The sequence below is a fragment of the Megalops cyprinoides genome, chromosome 21, assembly GCF_013368585.1.
Source record: "Megalops cyprinoides isolate fMegCyp1 chromosome 21, fMegCyp1.pri, whole genome shotgun sequence".
NCBI classification, from domain to species: Eukaryota; Metazoa; Chordata; class Actinopteri; order Elopiformes; family Megalopidae; genus Megalops; species Megalops cyprinoides.
Genome location: NC_050603.1, coordinates 21,721,950 through 21,743,807, shown reverse-complemented (window position 1 = coordinate 21,743,807; position 21,858 = coordinate 21,721,950). Strand labels below are relative to the sequence as shown.

The following is a 21,858-nucleotide window of genomic DNA, read 5'->3' as shown; positions in this document are numbered from 1 at the left end:
TCCCCAAGTAAATAACAACCCCAGTAATAATAGCAAGGTACCAACTTCTTGTTACAGAAAGGGAGAAAATTGAAACTAAACGCTGCATTTAGACAACCATTTTTGATAAGAGGATAATTGAGGCGACACTAGTGTATAATTAGCGGATAATTTATGCTATATCCACTTTTATTCCACCTCCCAAAATAAACCTAGTCCATAATCATTACAGGCGAATTGTTCTTAATTTTATAACCGCAATTTGAATAAAGTGTAGCGGTTAATCAGAGACGAATTGTTCAGTATAACTGATTGCGACCATAATTGCTTTTTTCCACCATTTTTTAAATAAATGAATACCACATTATGAAAAATGTGTTGACAATTAAATAAAAATCAACTGAAATAAGAATTAAGAGACCATAAAAGAGTATAGGTAGTTTACATTGATAGTTTATAATGTGATCGAGATTTGCCAAACCGCTAACCGCACGTACAATTTGCATACATTTGAAACTATAACAGAAGCTCCTGTTTTCAATAGGGAGAAATGTTGCTGACGGTTTGCCCCCGGATGCCACCGTCCTGATTCTTAAAGCATTTTTAATAGACTGTCTTGCGAGCAATGAATGAATTCACATTTTGTGCGACCATGTGAAAGTCTAAATAACAGCAATTAGACTATTATCTTGCTTTCAAAAAAAAATCCAAAAGAAACGATCACAGACACTCGAAATGTTACATGCATGATATTTTCAATGAAGCGTTTCAGCAAAATCGTTTACAACACCGGTGCATTAGCCTCAAGGTTATTTTGCACACCTTAAACCCGGTCAAGTGTGGCGAATTTTGAGGAAAGTCTCGGCGAAAAAAAAAACATATATAGGAACATTGATATTGTTGCTTTCGGGCGAATAGTGTGTGTCCTGTTACAAGCACCGTGCGTATACATTGTTTTCGCAGCGGTTATTCCAAAGATCTCCCACCATTAATTTTTCCTTTAAGTGTAGTTATGGGTACGGTAGAAGCTGGTAAGGTGGGTTAACTCACTGTGAAGTCTCCGAGAAGCACAGTACTGATGACGTTGGGTTGAATGACCAATCGGAAGGCGCTGCCCTTTGGAGACAAACCATTTTACTTGTAGTGTCTGCATCAAGTCTGGAAGCAGGGACTCAAATTTAACAGAATCCACCTTAAAATCTCTGCCCTAACTCCTACCCACCTTCTGCCAAACCGAGTAAGAATTTCAGGACCTAAAGGAGCAGTGAAATTTGGAGTTAATAAGACAATATCGCTTCGCCGAGGGGGGGAAACACAAGCACTGCGAGAGAACCCATTTGGACTTGAGAGAGGGTAAGTACTCTCAAAGCAGAAAATTTGATGATGACCATGACTGCCATGGCTGACGGTCTGGAAGCTCAGGACTCGTCCAAGTCTGCCTTCATGGAGTTTGGTCAGCAATCTCATTCACAGCAGAGCTCCCCGTCCATGGCCGCCAGCCACTACCCGCTCCACTGTCTCCACTCGGGTTCTCACCCGCATCACCAGCACGATAACTCCCCGTACTCCGCTACGAACTCCTACAACAGATCGCTACCTTACTCCTATGTGAGTCATTCCCATCACAGCCCATACCTACCGTCTTACCACAGTAACACCACAGCCAGCCAGACTCGGTTAGACGGCACAGGTAAGATTTTTTTCTCCTGCTATAAACGGAATTGGTTGATATGAGTGTCTTCTCTGTTTAAGTCAATAACGCTTACACGAATTGTCTACGCACAGACGGGAAACACTTACCCCCGCGCTCATTTGCGGGAAGGTAAAATCGCTAAATTTGCTATTAAACGAATTGCTCGCGATTGTGCTCGTGGGGTATAAATCGCTCCTCAGCCGTGGATCTCTTCTGCTCGTTGTGTCTCCTTTGGTCCCAGAGCACAGTCTCCGTTTTCCTTCTACCTGCATTCTTCTCTGGTCAAATGATAACCGAGGCACCATCAAGAGTTATTGTACAGGCTATTGTACGTCTCTTTAAAATTTGTAATTAGCATTTAATTGACTCATTTTAGCAATGCCATTACGTGCAATTCCCTAAATATTACAGTGCATTCTAGAGAAGATAACACACACGTGTAGCTATCAGTGGGCATAGCCGATATTACACCTTTGATTTTAGTATTCAAAAAGAGCAATTTCTACAAATTGTCGTGACCTTTTTGTTTGGGAATGATACCAAAGATCATGGATGATTAAAATATATCCACCGGGCACAAATGAATAAAAATGAGTGGGGTCATCTTACAAGCACATTTAATACAGTATTAATAATGAAATGCTTTTGCAGCATGATGATAACTTTCAGCGTTTCTGTAGCTTTCTATGTTTATCTTGCCACGGGCGTCGAAGTAATTTTGCCCTCTCTTTGTTCAGAACAGCAGAAAACGACAGTGATTGAAAATGGAGAAATTCGTTTTAACGGAAAGGGCAAGAAGATACGCAAACCTCGGACGATTTACTCTAGTTTGCAGCTACAAGCTTTAAATCACCGCTTCCAGCAAACCCAATACCTTGCACTGCCCGAGAGAGCAGAGCTTGCGGCTTCGCTCGGACTTACCCAGACGCAGGTAACTCCATTATATGTATATATATATAGGTAGTTCTCGTCGCTCCATAGTACTAGCGTTAAACTGCAGTTATTGCTGCAAATCTGTTTACCCCACGAAAACGTGTCCTCAGGTTGCCGTTTGCGTTGTTAATGTTAGACTTGGATAATAACTATATAATTTAAGAATGCCTCATTTAAAGTATTGTTGTTTTGCTGTTACATATATAAATGATATTGTGAATTCCTTCAACATTATATGACAAATGCAATTAACCATCAATGTCATAATGTTCGGTGTCTTTAAATGTGTAAGATGCAACACCGCAGTATTTACTAAAAAGCTGAAACACTATTCCTCATTTGTTTGTAAATGAATACTCATCTCCTTATTATTTTTACAATGACATTTATTTTATTATCTAATGTTGTTGCCATAACAGGTAAAAATCTGGTTTCAAAACAAGAGGTCGAAGTTCAAGAAGCTACTGAAACAAGGCGGTAACCCTCACGAGAGTGACCCTCTACCGGGTTCCATCGCCCTTTCGCCGCGATCCCCGGCGATCCCGCCAATTTGGGACGTTTCATCGACCACGAAAGGAGTAAATATGCCCGCTAACAGCTACATGCCCGGCTACTCTCACTGGTATTCCTCTCCGCATCAGGACACAATGCCGAGATAGGTTTCCAGCGAAATCAATACGCAGGTAGGCCCTAAGGCCTTGCTGCGGAGGTTCTTACCCAAACCCGCGTAACCTGCGCCACTGATTACCGACATTTTAAGAACAAAGCGTGGCCGCCGAACACTGAACAACTTTACAAAGAAAAGCGGGGACTTTTGAAGGACAACTGAGAATGGCTGTTCTGATGTGACAATTTCCAAAGGAATGGACCTTGAATTAGAACATAGCCTGCTCGTGGTTGTTCAGTGGGATACCCTCTTATCTTGCATTTTCGTTCATACTAAAGCGGACGTTTAAAACCAAATATGAGACGAAACAAGAACTTGCGCATAAAAGGGATACTTTCAAATGTGTTTCACAGGACAACGTGAAATCGTGTTTTCAAATGAACGGAAACGTGTTGTCTTTGCATTGCCACTGGCCATTTTTAAACATGCAAAACGAGGCAAGCTGCATATGTATATATTGTCCAATTTTAGTTGTATATACTTTTTATGTTTTGTCTTTCATATATGGAGTAAAACATGACTTAAAATAACGTCTCATGTGTTTGATGCCGGATATATCATATTGAAATGTTGATATTTCCAAAGGATGAAAGGTGTATATTAAATGTGGTGTTCAGTTTTAGAGGTGTGCTTCTGTCTTCGATTGTCAATATCAAACCCTCAACACTTGCCTCGAAATGTCGTTTATGCATGCAAGGTGTATAGGCTCTATGATCACGCGCCCATGTCAAATCATACGTCCATAAACATGCCTCAGATACTCAGTAGATACATAAGATTATGTAATCCAAGAAACGTATACATTCCTACCAAACAGTAAAAATACACATTTAACAGAGTTTTAAAAAGTAATTAGCTTAAAACCATAGTACGATTAATAAAAATAAAGACAATAGAAACGGACTTACCCTAGTCCTTCTTCTGTCTACACTAATTTTTCCGTAGAAGTCGGCTGCTTCTTGTCCAGTCAATCGTGCCATTTTCTGCCTCAATTATTAGAGTATTGACAAAATGTTTCACCCCTCTATCCCCCGCTCTCGCTATGAAACGCTGAATGCCAAGCGCCACAGGATCGATTCTGAACAATGCCTCCAGCTGCAGCCCTGTTCAATATGAAGGAGATATTTGGGACAATTTATGGGTTTTATCTACGAGAAGGTTTTTTTCTCATTCTCATAAATGCAGACATAATTAGGGTAATTTTTGATGTAGCCCGCTGATTACAGCGTTTTTACCGTCAAAGATAATTACCTGTAATTTTCTACCACTTTTAATACTAAAAGGCATCTTTATTTGGATTTGAGGTAGCAAAGACGAAACAAAAGACAAAATTATTCTGTTATTCATATACAAATTGCCAAGAAGAGTGAACGCTGGGGAAATTATCTGAAATTACAATGTTGAAAAGAAAAATGAGAAAGCGCTGCGCGGCTGTCAAGTTGGCAATGCTGTAGGCGCCTAGTATTTTAGTTGATTTATAGAGTAAAATCTCAGAATCGTGGCATTCGTGCTTTTATATATGTGTACGTCTCATATCTATATCTATCTATCTATCTATCTATATATATATATATATATATATATATATATATATATATATATATATGGGGAAATTAACGTATGTACGTGCACACATTTTGTTATTAAATAAAGCAATTATCCACAGTTGAAAAAAATACAAATATATAATATGATACCTTAAGTTTTAACAGTGGTTATTTGCTTTATTAATAATTTAGACAAAACCATTGTGCCTACTACGCAGGGGCCTGTTGAGTAAGCGTTTGGGGGCCCTCTGTCATTGTACCGGTGTAATTTAATATCTCTGCTCGCCACTTGCTTAGCATTATAGTTTTTTTTATCTGTACTGGCTGCAAACTATGTCTCGAGAAGACATAGATGGAGAAATACCTCAATCAAGCACAGCACAGTGGAGAGGACTCAGACAGAGGGAAAGAGAGAGAACAGAGACAGAGGGAGAGAGAGGAAGAGAGAGAGAGAGAGAGAGAGAGAGAGGTGAAAACACATTGGGCACATCAGGTTTATGTGGTGTATGCTTATGTGGTTAATTCTTAAGTGCGGCCACGACGGATCCAGCAAACAGCATCACTAACAGACTGGAAACAATTCCAAGTAAACGTTTCAAATTCACATGGTAGGCTCTTCGGGTTATGAAACACATTAGGGCAAGAATGAATTTAGGATGCAAATCGCTGGTTTACGGTACAAGACACTTCACAAAGAAGAATGCAAAAAACATCTAAACAACATAGTTTCCCTTCATATCTTGGGACAGTTTTAAACAGCAAATGTGTCCAAGTATCCTATCTTGATTTAAGGAAGACATTTTTACTGAAGTAATGAATAATAATGCACTGAAAAATGCATACTAATGGTGTTGTTTACAGTGTAAACATGCGTAATTCATAGCATTAGCAAAAATATGTAACGTACAATATTTTTGACTACATTAAACAGAATCACAGATATTTAACTTTTTTCCACGATAAGAATGAAATGCAGTTGAAAAGCCATCCTATAAGTGTAACATTCAGTTTAAAGCATAAACTAAAACCGATTCCAATGAAATGCACAAGCGACACAGCAGAAGCAATCTTAGAGATAAAAGAGACATGAAAGACCGAGGCTGTATCCTTACCTCGATGCTTCTCTTTTGAAATAAGTTGCAATGGTCACCCATACCGAAGCCGGGAGAAATACTTTACTGCGACTGAGCGCGATCTGGTACACCACTCTTGGTTGAGTAAGCACACCCAGGTGTGAAATTGTTTGCACACCCCGACACCTCTTATATTGCCAGCAAAATTAGCTGTTATTACTGTCACTGTTTAGTGATGGTGAGATAGAAAAAAAAGCTTTCTGTAATCAAGACCGGGCGCATCTTTGTAAATTATAGATAATTGTAAATGTCCAGATTATGATAATGGAATCCTAATCCAGGCGGAAGTATAATTATTTTTGAGTGTTACAGTTGAAGCTGTCCAGTAAATCTAACTCTGTCATTATTTAGACCCGATTTTCTTCTGCAGATGGACTTGCTGAGTGGAAAATGTTCAGTTGAAATTTAACGGGCACTCGATATAATGGCATAGGCTGGGAGGAGGGGGTAAACAGCAATACATCTATGATGGAGTGATCAAATCAAACATATTTAAGGACAGTACGCATGTTTATACCTCATAAAATACGTACAATCAAAGGAAAGGCGCAGCAGTGTTTTGGATTTACATGCGGTGTGTTCTCTCAGCATCTTCCGCGTTGCACCATATTATTTTTCCTCAACATTTTCAAATTGCCTACTTCATACAGTTTTTTTCCATAAAATCGCGCAGAGATTTACTTCCTTGTACAACAGGCCTGGGTAAAGGGCGCTCGAGTTGGCTGACCCTGTGGATGTCTGTAAGGCCTAGAGGCTTCAGAGATATTCAGTCATTTTGGTAAACCCCTGAGCTGTGGCTGGGTGGATATCTCCTCGGGCTGCGGTGGCGGAGCGTCCACATTCTTTTTTTCATTCTAAATTTTGCTTTCGGATTTTAAATGCGTGTATGCGTGTGCACGAACGTCTGGTGTGTGCATTTTTCTCTTTCTTTCTCTCTCTCTCTCTCTCTCTTTCTGTGTGTGTGTGTGTGTGTGTGCGTGTGTGTGTGTGTGTGTGTGTGTGTGTGAGAGAGAGAGAGAGAGAGAGAGAAAGAAAATGTGACAGAGAAATTTGTGGGTGTGTGAAAGGAAGACAGAGAAAGGCAAGCAAGATAAATATGCTCATATTTGCGTTGTCATGTGCCGATAAGTCACGTGTATTCTTCAATAAAGTATCCGAAATTGAAACTGAAGATAATAAAAAGCGAGGGCAAGAACGAGCGCAAGAGCATGTGTGTATTTTCACACACATATGAGCTGATTTAAAAACATAGCAAAGTATACCACATACTTGCTCATCAAATTCTACTAACCTTAAACCGACGGTGGTGTTCGCATCACTAAACGCCCCAAACGAGGCTAAAAACAGGCTTTGCATTTTTCTTAAAACCATCGCCATTAAAATATCCTTAACCCAATAGGAGATATAGCAAGCGATACTACAACAGGGTATTTTCCCCGCAGCACAAAATTTAACTTGCGCCAAAAAATGTCTAATAAATGTCTTTAATGGTTCCATCTGAATGAGAAGCAGATGCCCATACATTCTGGGACAATGGAAGGTGAGGTGAAACCAACGGGTCCTAAATTTTCCCACGGGACAAAGGTAAACACGAGCTGCGCACGCAGGCTATAACACGCAACGCAAGGCAACGCAATCTGACAACGCCGAAGACAGGGGCATGGAACCAACGGTCTCCACGATGTCCTGCTGAGTTCTGAGTGTGGAATCTGGATGTCTGTGTCAAGTAAATCTGTTGTAAATAAATCTATGATTAGGGAATGTTGTGCTATTATTAAAAGTAGAAGTGGTAGTAATGTTGATACGTAATGCAACAGTAACAATACAACATTTACAACAACAACAACAGCAATAATCATAATAATAATAATAATAATAATAATAATAATAACATGATTATCATAATTCCGAACAACTTCCCTATTATTTCAATGTTTATTATTTCTTATTATTTTTGTTTGATGTTGTAAGTATTACTGCTGTTATTATTATTGTTTTTACGATGTCTACATTGAAGATTGTACCAACAAGCTTAAACTGAGGTGGGCTGCGGCCGGGAGTGGCAGAGAGCTGGAGCCGGTCTGCCCCCACAGGAATGCGGACTGCCTCAGATCTCCGTGCCGCCCCTTCGCCTCCTTTCTGCCATTCAAAGCGACTAATTGTAGGCCATACAAAGAGAGAGAGAGACTGCAGACAGTCTGCCAGACCGACACCCATATTCTCGGGAGGAGGTTGGAATCCAGATGTAACCCAAGAAATGAGCCAAAAAATGCATTTAGCTCGTTTTTAACAAAAGCCCGAATGAGTCGACTGCGACATACAAAATATGTATGTGCACAGAAAAAAAACTGCTACAGCAACAACGAAAATAAAACCTAGAAAAATTATAGAGAGAAAAAGAAGAACTATTTAAAAATAAATATGTCCTTTCAATCATCGACTCTAATGGCGCGAGCACAACGTGACTCCATAAACACTGATATTGATACACAAATGCTGATCATCAGGGACACAGTCCGATAGCAAAGTGTATTGACTCAATTCAAAACAAAATAAATATCAAACCTAAACGTGCCAGTAAAAATCCTATGCTGAACTTCGAGCGGGTAACGTTTTGAGTGGCACAACAGTAGTTATACGAAATAATAATTTGAAGAGTACCTTTACTAAAATTATGAGGTAAATCAACAGTTTATAATTTTAGCTGTCTTTCACAGAGTTCCTCTGCACAGTGAAAGCTGATGTTTAAACTGGATTTGATTTGCTATTAACAACTACAGGTAAACGATGAACAACAAACTTCATACATAGGTTATATTTTTCAGCAAAGTGGTTGCAGATGGTAATATCCCAGAGTATCTCCTTACTCTGTAATGCAGTTTTGGAAATCAGACTTAATTCGTAAATCTATCATACATTATAAATCCATCCTCAACCCCATTCCCTTTAACAATTAGGTCATCCAAACCACAGTGATTTAAATCCAAACCCAGTTATTACTAACTAAATCACATCCAATGACGTTTTCTGTTATCATCGAAAAGATGGTCTATTAGCGAATGCCACTCGACGGACATAGACTGAATACTCTCATAGCAATGGACTTTTTTGTATTTTTAATGAAAAAAAACACAGTCTACAAAAGCCTTGATACACCTCGTTTGGAGATGATGTCCATACCACGGTTCAATTTAAAAATTACACAAAGTAGGCTAATTAAATTATATTTAGGCAACTGATACTCCCAAGACCACGTCCCGTGGTCCATAAAAGCAACGCACACAATGATGTAGCTAATCATGCTTGTTTTTTAATTTTTTTGATTAAATGCAGATGGATATGAAGATTCGAATTCATTCTCAGATGATGTTGTTTAATCACGTATTCTTTGTTGCTATATACAATTGAATTTCCCTATCAACATATTCAGTGTAATGTTAAAGGGGGCCGAAAGTCTTGAGGTCAAAATTGAAGGCACCATTGCAAGTGTCTGGAATTCCACTGTCCGTTTAAAACATGTTTAATGTCTGTTCCAAATGCAATAAATTACATGCACACATTTACACATTATACACTTTGTTCTATAACTGTCGTATTAATACATTGCATATTCCTCAGAAATTTAAACAAGTCCGGTACAATTAAATATTTAAATAGCGTTTCAGTACAACGTCCCCGGTCCAAGAGCCAACGAGTGTTGTATCGAGTTGGGGGCCTGAAGGTGGGTATTAACCGTACCAGCTGCGGAATACCAAGAACTTGAATTTTCCAAGAAGGTTGAGCCCGCGGTGTTCATGCTCTGCTGGTGGCCGTGAGGCCTGGCGGGTCCTTGCGAGTCCCAGACAACGGGGGATTGGGGGGAGTTACACGCCATGGGGTCGCTGGAGCTCGGGCTGTGCTCCGGCGGTAGCTCGCCGTTTTTTATGATCTTTTTCAGTTTAGATCTTTTGTTCTGGAACCAGATTTTGACCTGCAGAGAAACGAAGGTTTCAAGGTAAAGCCGCAGTCCCGAGGCCACAAAGTGAAAACATGTCAAAACATCTTCGTAATTAATCATAGGCTAGGAAGAATCAAAGCGAATAGCAAAGATGACCTAATTCATTCACTGCCGAAGGCACTGCGAAGGAAATTAGTCTTATGAAAACATCGTGATGTTTATACAATCTATTTATTTAATAACAGCATAAGATTATGTGCAGTTACATTTATGGTTTATGTTTAATTTTGCGGTGAACCCACAGAGTAGCCTTCCATTAATTAAAAACGCAAATTCAACCAGCTATTACAAATAAGGTCTAAACCGATAAAATGTGGAAAAAATCAATTTCATAATACTTTTCATAATTTCATAACACTATTTCAGATTTCAAGGATGAATGGCATTACCTGCGTTTGCGTGAGCCCAAGCGAGGCCGCGAGCTCGGCTCTCTCCGGTAAGGCGAGGTATTGTGTATTCTGAAACCTTCTTTGCAGAGCAGCCAGCTGAAAACTTGAATAGATTGTGCGAGGTTTCCGGACCTTCTTGGGCTTGCCGTTAACCATTCGGACCTCCGGCTCGGTTACTTCTTTTTCTGAAAATAAAATTAAAAAAAAAAAAAGTTTATAGTAGGCGAAATTTCCGAACACGCCTGTAATGTGAACGAGTAAAACACACCAACACTACCGTTGGTGCTTGTCTTGTAAAAATTATACAGACGATTTTGTGAATGCCTCATAAATAAGAATGTTTAAACTACCGTATATTATCTGAGAAAGTCGAGTTAAATCGTACTAACTCAAGACATCCGCAGCGGGAGAAAGGGACATTAAAATTATTTTTTATTTTTGTCGGGCTTAATACATGAAAGTAGTGTGAGTTGTGGAACGAGTGACATATCCACAGGCTACTGTGAAAGGGCTACGAATAGATCAGTTCCTTTTAGCCTTTTTGCATGAAACCACTTACTATCTTTACAGAATAATTCACATTGTTCAAAAATACTCAAACCGAGCTGCTTCCACGAACCGAATTGACTTCGAAACATTGAAATACATCTTTTCGAAACATTGAAATACATCTTTTCGAAACATTGAAATACATCTTTTCGAAACAAAAATAAATTATCCATTTATATGGGCATCTATTATCCGTTTGTATAAACACTAAAAGTTTAAATATTTTCACACGGAGATATGCATGTATATACTGGTCATTTTAATTATAACCATAAACCTACCTTGTGGACTCGACTGGGGTTGCACTCTGCTATAACTTCCGGCATATTGGTGGTAAGCAGCGCTTGTGTATGTAGTGTAATCTGGATATGATTTCGCAGGGTAATTTCCAGCAGATCCGTTTACGCCGTGGTACTGGTACTGGTAGGCATTAAGCGCTTTGCCATACGAAGCTGAGCTGGGCGAACAATAGCCGTGATGGGCTCCGCCAGCAGGGCTGTAGTAGCCAGAATCCGTGGCCGAAGACTCGGGTAACGTCGGCGATTCCTGAGACGGGTGATGCATCGTGGAAATTTGAAAAGGGCTCTGGAAATCTGACGGTTTAATACTTGGAATCCTTCTGTCGAATACTCCAGTCATAGTTCGAGGGGTGCAGCTGTGGCAACTTGAAGGGTAGCCTATGTACAGTCGTCTTAAGTTCACACTGACATCGCGTGTGCTACGCTGACAGGGTTCTCTTGCAGACTGCTGCCAGCCGCGCAGCAAAGACTTGGTTAAATCCTAAATTGCGCTCTTACGCGCTGCAGGGAGGATCCGGTTCTATTGGCCAAAGGGAGCCGACTGCAGCTACACCCCAACTTGTTCAACTAGTTCGACAAAAACAATTCGTATTGATACTCAGATGTTTTTTTTTTAACATATCAACCAAATAGAAAAACGATAAAATCATTAAAAAGGGAAATGGTAACTGGTGATTTAATTTAGTACGCTTACTTTATGCATGTTATATGAACCTCGACAAAATTATGTTAAACAGAGGTTTGAATGAACGCCCACTTATGGATTTTGCACGCCCCTTCATTGCTATAAGGCTTTTCTGAATCAAAATAAACATTACTACTTGGGAAATTAATACATTACTACTCGTATAACCGCCACTGATCTATGCAAATAGGCCTACCTAAATACCTGGATTATAAGGCATACAAAATTTTCAAACAACGAATAGTATGGTATTTTCATATAGATAACTAGTAAGGGATAGCTTTGGAGGATGTTATATTACCTTTTTTTAACAGTTCATAAAATTCCGAGTTCGGTTTTTGCCTTAATCCAAACTCATCAAATGTGTTTAAAAATCAAAAGTGTTCGGTACTCTGAAGAATAATGGTAATATACGTCATGCTGGGTATTTTTGGAATTGTTTTCTCTTTTTTAATGCTACGACGTCAGGTTCTGCAACCCAGCAACAATACTGCTGGGGTGATCACGCTGAAATGTAGCGTGCATTTATGTTCATATTTATTTACTGTGTCAAACAACAGTAATATTTTTTTCATTTATCAAGTATATGGACCTCGTTAGATATTAATATTATTAATCGGTTTTTATGTAATAACAATAGTTTTTTGTGTAGTGACACACACATACATGCACACTTTACCTATAGGCTAATATCGTCCATCGCGCATAATAAAACTAATATTCGTCAAGTGAAAGATAGCCCTTGGATTATGACATCAACCAAACTAGTCACTGTAAATACGATTGTGTAGATTTGGATAATGCACAGCACTTTGAAGGCAATTGAAATTTGCTTATGGTGGTAAAGTGGCTCCACCTTGTGGTCAAAAGCAGGGAAACGTTTGTAAAACCATTGTTTTGCATACTGATCTACAACAAATCTGCAATAATATGATTTGTCTGAATTCTAAACACAGGAAATATGACAACAAAATCCAAAGACTGAATATGACCAATTGCTTAACGTCAGCCATCAGTGTAAAGAGATTGTATTCGATTGAGTACTGGCTACTTATCAATTTCTCACCTTCCTCCTCTGCCGTGCGTGTAACACAAACGGTAAATTAATAGTTTATTCCTGCTATATTATCACCATTAGGTTCCCGTCCATTCATTCACCCCGTAAAATGTCTGTGTGCAGAAAACTATGAAAACCAAGGCTATTACGTTGTTTTTGTTGTAACATAGGTTTAACTATTGAACGAAATTTGAACATATCTGGAAAATATATATATACATAATTAAGAAGAACAGAGAATAGAGACACGTTTCGAAAAGAAAATTCAGTTAAAAAGAGGGCATATTGGAAAAAAAAAATAATTATATATTACAGAATCTCAGACGCTGTGACGTCACCTTTATGTCGCATTCAAATTCATGTTGTATAAGGATGAGGGGCGCCATTTAGTTATAGCGTGAGCAGAGTATGTATGCCTACTGTAAACGTGTAGGAACCTGTTTGAAGGCATTAAGACACTGGGAGGGTAAAAACATCTGTATTGCTTACGCATGAATAACAGAATCTACTTAGGGATTGAGTGGTCATTTTGACAGGTTCTGATTCAGTGAAAGACGGTGAAATCACACCTCCTTTACTTGCCTTATTTACCGGAAACAGGTTTCGTACACTTCCTACAAGTATCTAATTTACTCAATAAAAATACTTAAATAGCTGGTGTTCACATATAAGTCTGGGCTGAAACAGAAATCTAATGACAGATTTCCCTCATGGCTTTATTCAAATTCTATCAAATACAGCCTCTTAAAGGGCTTATTTGTGACACTCCTATAGCGAAATCTCATATAAGCATGCTGTACAACCCTGGGAAATTTCATGCTTGTATCATTAACTGAACAATAGCCCCCTAAATTTGTCACATAACCGCCTGGGCCCAGAGGGGGCTGCTGTGATGGAGTTTGGGAAAAAGAGTGGGCCAGCCCAGCATTCCTGTGGGGGCGACGTGCCTGCAAGCTGAAGTTTCCGTGATGAATCACAGACACAGCAGTCAGGAGGGCCCAGCGGCAACGACCGTAGCAGGGATCTCAACCGTGAGCCCTGACCGCTTAGACCGCTGAATTCCATCCCGGCTGGAAGTGGAAGCTCCTAATCTCAGATCAGCGTTTTTTTGAATGGAGGCTGCACCCCTCAAACCTTGCCGGGGGAACTGGGGGCGTTGCTTCCTCAAAAGGGGAGATGGAGATCTGGTTCTCAGACTGTGAAACATGGTGTCATTTAAAGGCCATAACAGGCTGCGAGGGATACAAGTGACCAGGCAGCCATCGTAGGAAATCCTCCTGGTGCATCACACCTGTTGATTCTAAATGGACACAGTTCTACACACAGACAGTCAACAGTCTGCGAGCAACTTTTAGTCGCTAGACCAGTCATATCGCTTTTCCTATTAGGGACAGTGGCTTACCCAGAAAATTTCAATTTCAATTTAAATTGCAATTTCAATATGTAAATGTAAATGTTATTTCAGTTTCAATTTCCACAAGATGTTTATTGTTTAGCACATGACTCCACCATAGAACCTGGAGCCAACAGTCCAGAGTGACTTACATAGCTTATAATTTGTATTATGATATAATAATATATTATACTTACTGCTGCAGTTTAGGTACCATGCCCAAGGGTGCAATGGCTGTGGCCCATATGGGAATCAAAGCCCTGATCCTTACAACTACGTCACAATGTAGGGAAGGCAGGGGCACCAGTTACCACTTAGGGAAATGATGACACAGAAATGTTTGTCTGTCGTTGGACCCCATATACACCCCATGCACCACATACCTCAGAGAGAGCAGCATAAGCTCCAAGGGCCAGGAAGCATTTTCCTGCATTCACATTTTTATGGAAAACCCATCACTGATTCAGAACAACAGTGCAGGGATTTCCACAGAGCTGCATGGAGCAAAATAGGAAAAAACTTCCACTGTGTGCTTGACCTTGTTTCCTGGCAGGGAAATGTTGCCTGTTGTGTTGCAGACAGGAAAGCGACAAAAAAAATATTTTGTGGAGGTGAAAAACTGACTCTCCTGTATCAGAAGATGTACATGTCGGGGAATGGAAGTGACTATGATTTTCCTGCATATTTGTGAATGCAGGGTTTGTTTTGCATTTTGTAAGCTGCTCCGGATAAGAGCGTCTGCTAAACGACAGTAATGTAATAATGTCATTTTTTGTGCAGTTACACATTTTTACAATAGTGGGATACATTGATAAGGACTACAAAGGGCATTTTTATGACTTTATATTATAAACGGCTATGATGTATGAGGTGTCATTAAGTCATAGGCTACATCCCCCACAGGGTTCAGTCAAACACCTCCAAATAAGGTTTGGGGCCAGAAATTTCACAGTTCGTTCCTTCTTAGCGGGATCCCATGATAACGGAGACAAACACTATCCAAGATTTTGTCAGAATTTAACAGCACAGCACACAGGTGAAAAAAGGGTATCGGGGACCGGGAGGTGCAACCTGACAGCCATATTAGCTAATGTGTGAAGTGAGCACTGTAGATGGCGCTTTCAGCATTCTCTATCCAAATATGAAGAGACGCAAGTCCGAACTACTCCAAAAACTACTCTCTGATACAAAGCGCAAATAAAAACAGGAGTGGATGGCTGGGCTGGTGTTTTAAGCGACACACATGAAGCGCAGATCTACTCAAGGTGAATTTGAAAAGACGTGCTGGCACCTCCTTTCCTGCTACAACCATTGCATTTGCTGTTGTTCACGGAGGGTGAAGTGAGGACAAAGTTTGGCCCGCACAGCCCCGGGCTGTGTGCCTGAGGTGTTTCACTGCTTTCAGCAGTGTTTATTTCATTCTACTCACACAGGCTGAGAGCAGGAAAGGACCAGCAACCCCTGTGCACCCTGGTGCATCTTGTACTGCAAAGAAAGATAATTACTTCCCAAGAACTTCCAGCCCTGGCTTGCCCAAGGGCCATTGACTCAGGGCGGAGAGGGCCGCAGGTGAGCGTGCTACAGCACGTCACATGCACTCCTCATTACGGCTGCCTCCGTGATTGCCTACTTCTTGAGAATTATCAAAATCAAATAAGAGCGCAGATGAAAAACAAAACTGAAATGTGTGTCTGATATTGGGAAAGGTTGTAGACCAGCATTTAAGACAAATAGTAGGCACCATAAACCATATGGTTTTGTTTGGTTTTCAACGCACTTTCTAGAATATGGGAGTGCACTAGGTCACCGTTGCCAATTCTAATTAGCTATTATGACTGTAACAATGTAGTTCGATTCCAGAAGCATTGATACCTTATTTTGTAAGAACATGAGATGTTGTTAGACAGTAGAATGAAGTACTGCCTACCGATGCATTCCTTTATTTATCTGACTTATCTACCCACACTAACATGAGTCAAACATGCTTTAATGAATGAAAGCAGTCCTCCATTACAAGACCTACTACGTCTGCAAACAAATAATTCAGTTAAATAAATCGATTTAATCAGGATTCCATCTGCAATCTTCTCTAAAATGCACAACAAGTGAAAATGAAGCAATAGAAGACTCTGTTCTGTACTGTATAGCATGTTTGAAAGTAGGCCTAATTCTCAAGTCAAATCAAAGTGTTGAGCACTCCAGCACACAGGCTAAAATCTTGTCCTCTTATGCTTTTGTCCAGGAAGGTTGTTTATGTAAATAAATCTAATATCATCAATGAATAACTCTGCAAAATTCAGTACTAAAATTGTTATCATTATTACCACGGTTGTTAGTATTGTTAATCATAATAATAATTATTTACTTTTGTTACAAGAATTGATGACAACACACTAGTAGCAGTTGTCTTAATGTTGAAATGTCACTGCTAACAACCCCCTGAAGCATTGTAGATGATCTGGCTAGGAATGTTTAATAGCTAGCATCGTCATGGACGAAGAAATATTTCCTTGTTAGCAAACATTAGCCCTGTGACTGACCCTGTTCAAACATTACTGGCTAGCACATTGGCTGTGTTATACCCATCTGCACTTTTTCCTGTTCCCTGTTTCCATGCGCACCTGTGAATGTCAAATAACAATAACTATCCAGACTGTTTCCCATCCATCCTTCTAGAGAGACCAATTAAACCACGACATAGCAGAAGGGGGTCAGAGATGTAGACCACTACAACTGCTGAGAGAAGATAATGGACTGTAACTAAAAGAGGGGATGTGAGCATTCCAGGCTGTGAGCTACCGGCTCCATCTCAGGCAATGCAAGGAGCTACCACAATTTCTCATGGAATCTACATGCACTGAAGGAAACAAATAAAACAACCCGTGGGGTTGCCATTGATCCAGGGTGATCGTTTTGTAAAAGGGTGTTGTAGTATCAAAGCTACAGCTGCCAAATGGCTGAAGCAGAGGATTCAATCACCAAAGAATTACTTTCATTCCACATTAGCGTTGCAAGAGCTCAGAAGAGACGGAGCCGAAATTAGAGAGAGCACGTGACTACTTTTATCAAAATCAATGATAGATGATTGGAGATGAAGTTTCTTCACTGAGCTGCCAGTGTGCATTACATGGTACCCAAGCATTGATATGTTTTCAGGACTTTTCTTGCAATAGTGCACCTGTACCTTGAGATATTTGGCATACAGAACTGGGGTTGTCAGAAGTAACAATAGAAAACACTGTTTGACTGTTGCTTGTCCAAATTTACAAAAAGCTTGGGTTCATGGTCACATGGGGCCCCTAGCGTTGGCTGCTCTACCCACTGTTTCCGACAGTACAGCCCTCCCCAGTGCATGATTGACTGCTTTCATGTTATCATATTATCATGAAAAAGCCTGAAAAATGAATGCTCAAAAAGTGCAGCAGTAAAAGTCTTCACTGCACATGTCCACCTTGGCACTGTGTAGGGTTCCAGGGTGAAGTTTCGTTAAAAGGAAGCAGGACCTTGCTTGCATTGATCGCTTGTGCAACAGGTATTGTGTGCTAGTTAATCTGGGGGGAAGGCATTGTATTTAAAGAATGATGTGGAAAAAATAAAGAACTGAAATTCACTGACACATACACTTTGCCATATGGTGTTGCAGATATGATAATGCTGCACCTTACCAGTTGTTCCTCATGATTTTTGTTGCGGTTAATTGGGGGTGAAATATTATTCCATTATTTGATCGTCCTACATGTGTCTGTTGTAATAGCATGTAGATATGTAGAAGTAACCTTTTCCTCTAATTCAACCATTCATTTAGTTGCATTTCAGGACATTGCTTGTCTGGCTGGAAGATCTGTGGCCTGTTTTTCCTTTGCACAATAATACGATGAACATTGCAGTTGTTCTTGATATGATTAAGTTGAAGCACACACTATTAGTGCTTCATAACCATACCAAAACATGAAGGAAAATTGGCTGTCACCTTCACAGAGCATGTTTCAGCCTTTATTCAGCTGTCAGCTGTTATTTCCCTGTCATCACACCTCTGAATCAGGCTCTCTGATATACTAATAAAGTCTGATATCATAGCCTTGAGGTGGATCCAACCAAAAGGCAGCTCCTTGCTGGTGTACTTAGAGAAAATTGGGCCATATGTAGCTATGCATTTAGACTATCAGAGCATCAGAAATCAGGGACAAAATTGTTTATCATTTTCCAAAAGATAGTAAGGATTTGTGCTGATTTAGCGAGGTAGAGTTGTGTTTTGTTCCTGCACATAGCTTTCTGGCTACCAATGGGCTGCATTTGCTAGCTGGTATGAACATGAGCATTAGCTAGCTGTGCAAACATGTAACTGCTCTTTGGAAAATGAGATGCAGTAAACTTCATTAGGTAATGAACTTTGTTCTGGAATGACACATGTACTTGCACAAATGACTGTGTTATTGTAGCTAGCTACCTGTTTTTGGGGATAATTTTACTTCTTGGGTTTCAGAAAATATTGTATCCCTGCCCTGGACATAACTTGCTATGACCTCACTAAATATGTGCCAATGTAACTATAGAAATCATGAGCAACAGGATATCAAAAATGGTATGATTCTCATCTCTAAGTGAAAAAACCTCAGGATTCCTGTGCTAGCGGCAGTTTGCAGCTTCACAGCAAACTATGTCATTGTTTCACTGTCATCGAGTGCATTGTTTGGCTCCTGACAATAGCAAAATACAGTTGAGCAATCAGCAACGTCTGTTTGACCAGTTCTTCGCGAGCTCATCTCCGCTTCCCTGACAACGTGCCATTTCCGCGAGAGCTCGTCCTTAGCAACTGCCTCATTGAGGTAGCCATTATCTCTTGAGATGCTGTCAACAATGGGTTTGTTGCCTGCTTTAAAGAGGCTATGGATTACAAGGAACTAGCTGTAGATCACTATCTCTGTCCACCATGTTTTGATATTGTGAGTAAATTGCCCTAGTTATCTGGGGTTGTGGTACCAGGCAGACTAGATTTGCGCTACTAAACCAATCCACCTTTCCCAGTTAACCTCAAGGTCCAAAGTGACATTTTCATCAGAAAGGGACATGACACTACTTGAGGTGATTTTCATTCATTCATTTCATGTAAAATTGATTTTTTCAGGACTATCTACCATGTAGTTTGACCCAGAAGTCATCGGGATATCGATATGAGCATTGCGCCAAGCTGACAGCGTCTGGTTTTGCCTTGTATTGATATCTGCCATCGTTATTCAGACGATCAATATACTCTAACGCAGCATTTCCCAAACCTGTCCTGGAGTACCCCTTGTCCTGCATGTTTTAGATCTCCCCCTGCTCCAACACAGCTGATTTAAATGATCAGTTTGTTATTAAGTAGCCTCAGGAGTTCATAACAAGTTGATCATTTGAATTAGCTATGTTGGAGCAGGGAGAGATCTAAAACATGCAGGACAAGGGGTCCTCCAGGAGAGGGTTTGGGAAACGCTGCTCTAACAGTATATTTCTCTCCTAGTGTTTTCTCTCTTACCTTTCGCTTCTCATAAACTGCTTTTGGGAATCCATCTAAAAACATGACCATTGGAACCATGTACTGGATTTCTCCAAAAGTTGCATCCTTCTGTAATGACAGTGACAAAAGAAATAAAGAAAATAATTGCTAAAATAAATACTTCTATCAAAAATATCTTTGGTAGTGAGCTAAATAAATTGACAGGGCTTCTGTTGATGGAGGAGTACCTACCTTGTGTCAGCTAGCTGCGGTGGCTATAATTTTAGTATAACTGTGCAACTATCACACTGAAGCCAACATTGCTTTGTTCTGTTTTTGTTCTGTTCTTTAGCAAGCGAGATAAAAGACGGCCATTTTCTTGTCCTCAGCTCACAAGACTCTCCAGTTTTGCTTGTTACTGCAAGTTACTGCTCCTCATCCCTGAAGTAAGCACTGCTTTGTCTGCTCTCTGTGTGAACAGCCATCCACCAGCATATATCGCTGCAGCCTTGCCCACCAATAAGCAGGACACACACTGGTTCCTTACTGTGATTACCCTCCTTGATTTTCTCTGGGCTTTATTCGTTCAGCATCTTAAATCAGCTGCGCCCAATCACCTGTCCGACTGACAAAGTGATGCAGCACATCTGCCATGTAAATGTATCAGTCAGTCATGAATAATCAAGTCATCAGCAGATATTTAATCAGCATCTAAAAAATCCATACACCCTACTCTACTCTCTAAAAACAGACCTGCATAATAAATAGGGTGACAAGATTCCTTTGATGCTCAGCATATCTTCCTAAACAGGTTTATCGGCAACAGGGCTCGTTTTCCCACCTTGAATCTGGAAGGTGTTAGGTTGAAACCTGTGCTGCCTTTTACATCACTCTGCACACTCACCTGCCACTCAAATCTTACCACTGCAGGTAGCGACAGAGGGACAGTAGAGGGTGGGCTGGAGTCTTTCACATTATTCATTTTGGGATTGTTGCATTGGGGAAATAAAAGGGGACCTGGAAACCATGGAGAATGTGGTGGACTTGTGCAAGACCTGCATCTACATTTCACTCACAGCCTATCAAATTGTCAGAAGCACCCACTGTCCAGTTACTATAGTTAAAATGTCATAAACTATATATGCGGTGAACTGTGGTTATATCCAATGAGTGTCAGGGTGGTGACAAGGAGATATCCCATATTATGCCACAGCAAAGTGAGACCTTCCACTACAATCTGACAGGGTCCATGGCCCTCCTGTCATTCCTGTTTTTCAGGTCACAAATACTGCCTGCTTTTGGACGTGACCCGAGCAATTTCTACACAAACTTTCCCCTGAGGTTCCCTGCAAGGTTCATTTCTCATCATAAACTATTAATTACGGCTTTACTGTGACACTTCTGAATTTGGTAATATGTTTATAGCATGAGACTATAAAAATCCTAACCATTGCCTCTGTGCCTGGAACTGGCCACATCAGAGATGGATTGTGGCAGTGATGGTCTGTCCTGTCAGGATAAACTGCAAATCACATTCTGAAGATTTAAAAAGGACACGGTATAATCTGCAGCAGATGGTCTGGAAGATATTTTACTAAACAAAGTGAAATGCGGCACCATAATTCTAATTTATTGAAGGGAATGCAGTTTCAATCCACCTTTGTTGAATCTTCATTATTCTGACATTTTTACCTTAAAGAAGGGATTTACAGGAATTGGGCAAAAATGGTACTATTTCAAACTGAGGACACAGTATCTAACTCTGCAAAATCACTTGAGTGGTTTCATAGATGAGGATTATTCAATTGACACTACAATCAGCATAAACACCTGAGTGAGTTTATTCTTTGTTTTGATGTCTTGTTAGTTTGTTGTATGTCTGTCATTGTTTTTATTTGTTGTAAGTTTCCTTTTTGGGTGCCCAGGGTTTTTGGCAGACTATCTGTACTGTCACAGCAACCTACAATCCATTACACTTGTGCCCTAATCACCATCAGCAGAGGCAAATGAGGGAATTTCTAACATGTTTTTGTATGTTGAATAACTGGGGAATCCATTGCACAA

The 21,858-nt window shown here is 40.1% G+C and overlaps 2 protein-coding genes across 2 annotated transcripts; one reads left to right on the top strand and one right to left on the bottom strand.

The window, feature by feature from the left end:
• The first annotated feature begins 1,151 nt into the window (after positions 1 to 1,151).
• Positions 1,152 to 3,819, top strand: dlx6a (distal-less homeobox 6a). Its single transcript, XM_036555595.1, has 3 exons — positions 1,152 to 1,669; positions 2,410 to 2,603; positions 3,025 to 3,819. The coding sequence occupies exons 1-3, from the start codon at positions 1,360 to 1,362 to the stop codon at positions 3,262 to 3,264; spliced, it is 744 nt and encodes a 247-aa protein (XP_036411488.1). The 5' UTR covers positions 1,152 to 1,359; the 3' UTR covers positions 3,265 to 3,819.
• Positions 3,820 to 9,138: 5,319 nt separating this feature from the next.
• On the bottom strand, positions 9,139 to 11,622 carry dlx5a (distal-less homeobox 5a). The gene is made up of 3 exons (XM_036515876.1): positions 11,169 to 11,622; positions 10,339 to 10,523; positions 9,139 to 9,922 (listed from the first exon to the last, which is right to left on the bottom strand). Exons 1-3 carry the CDS (start codon positions 11,524 to 11,526, stop codon positions 9,614 to 9,616), a joined length of 852 nt encoding a protein of 283 aa, XP_036371769.1. The 5' UTR covers positions 11,527 to 11,622; the 3' UTR covers positions 9,139 to 9,613.
• Positions 11,623 to 21,858: the final 10,236 nt, after the last annotated feature.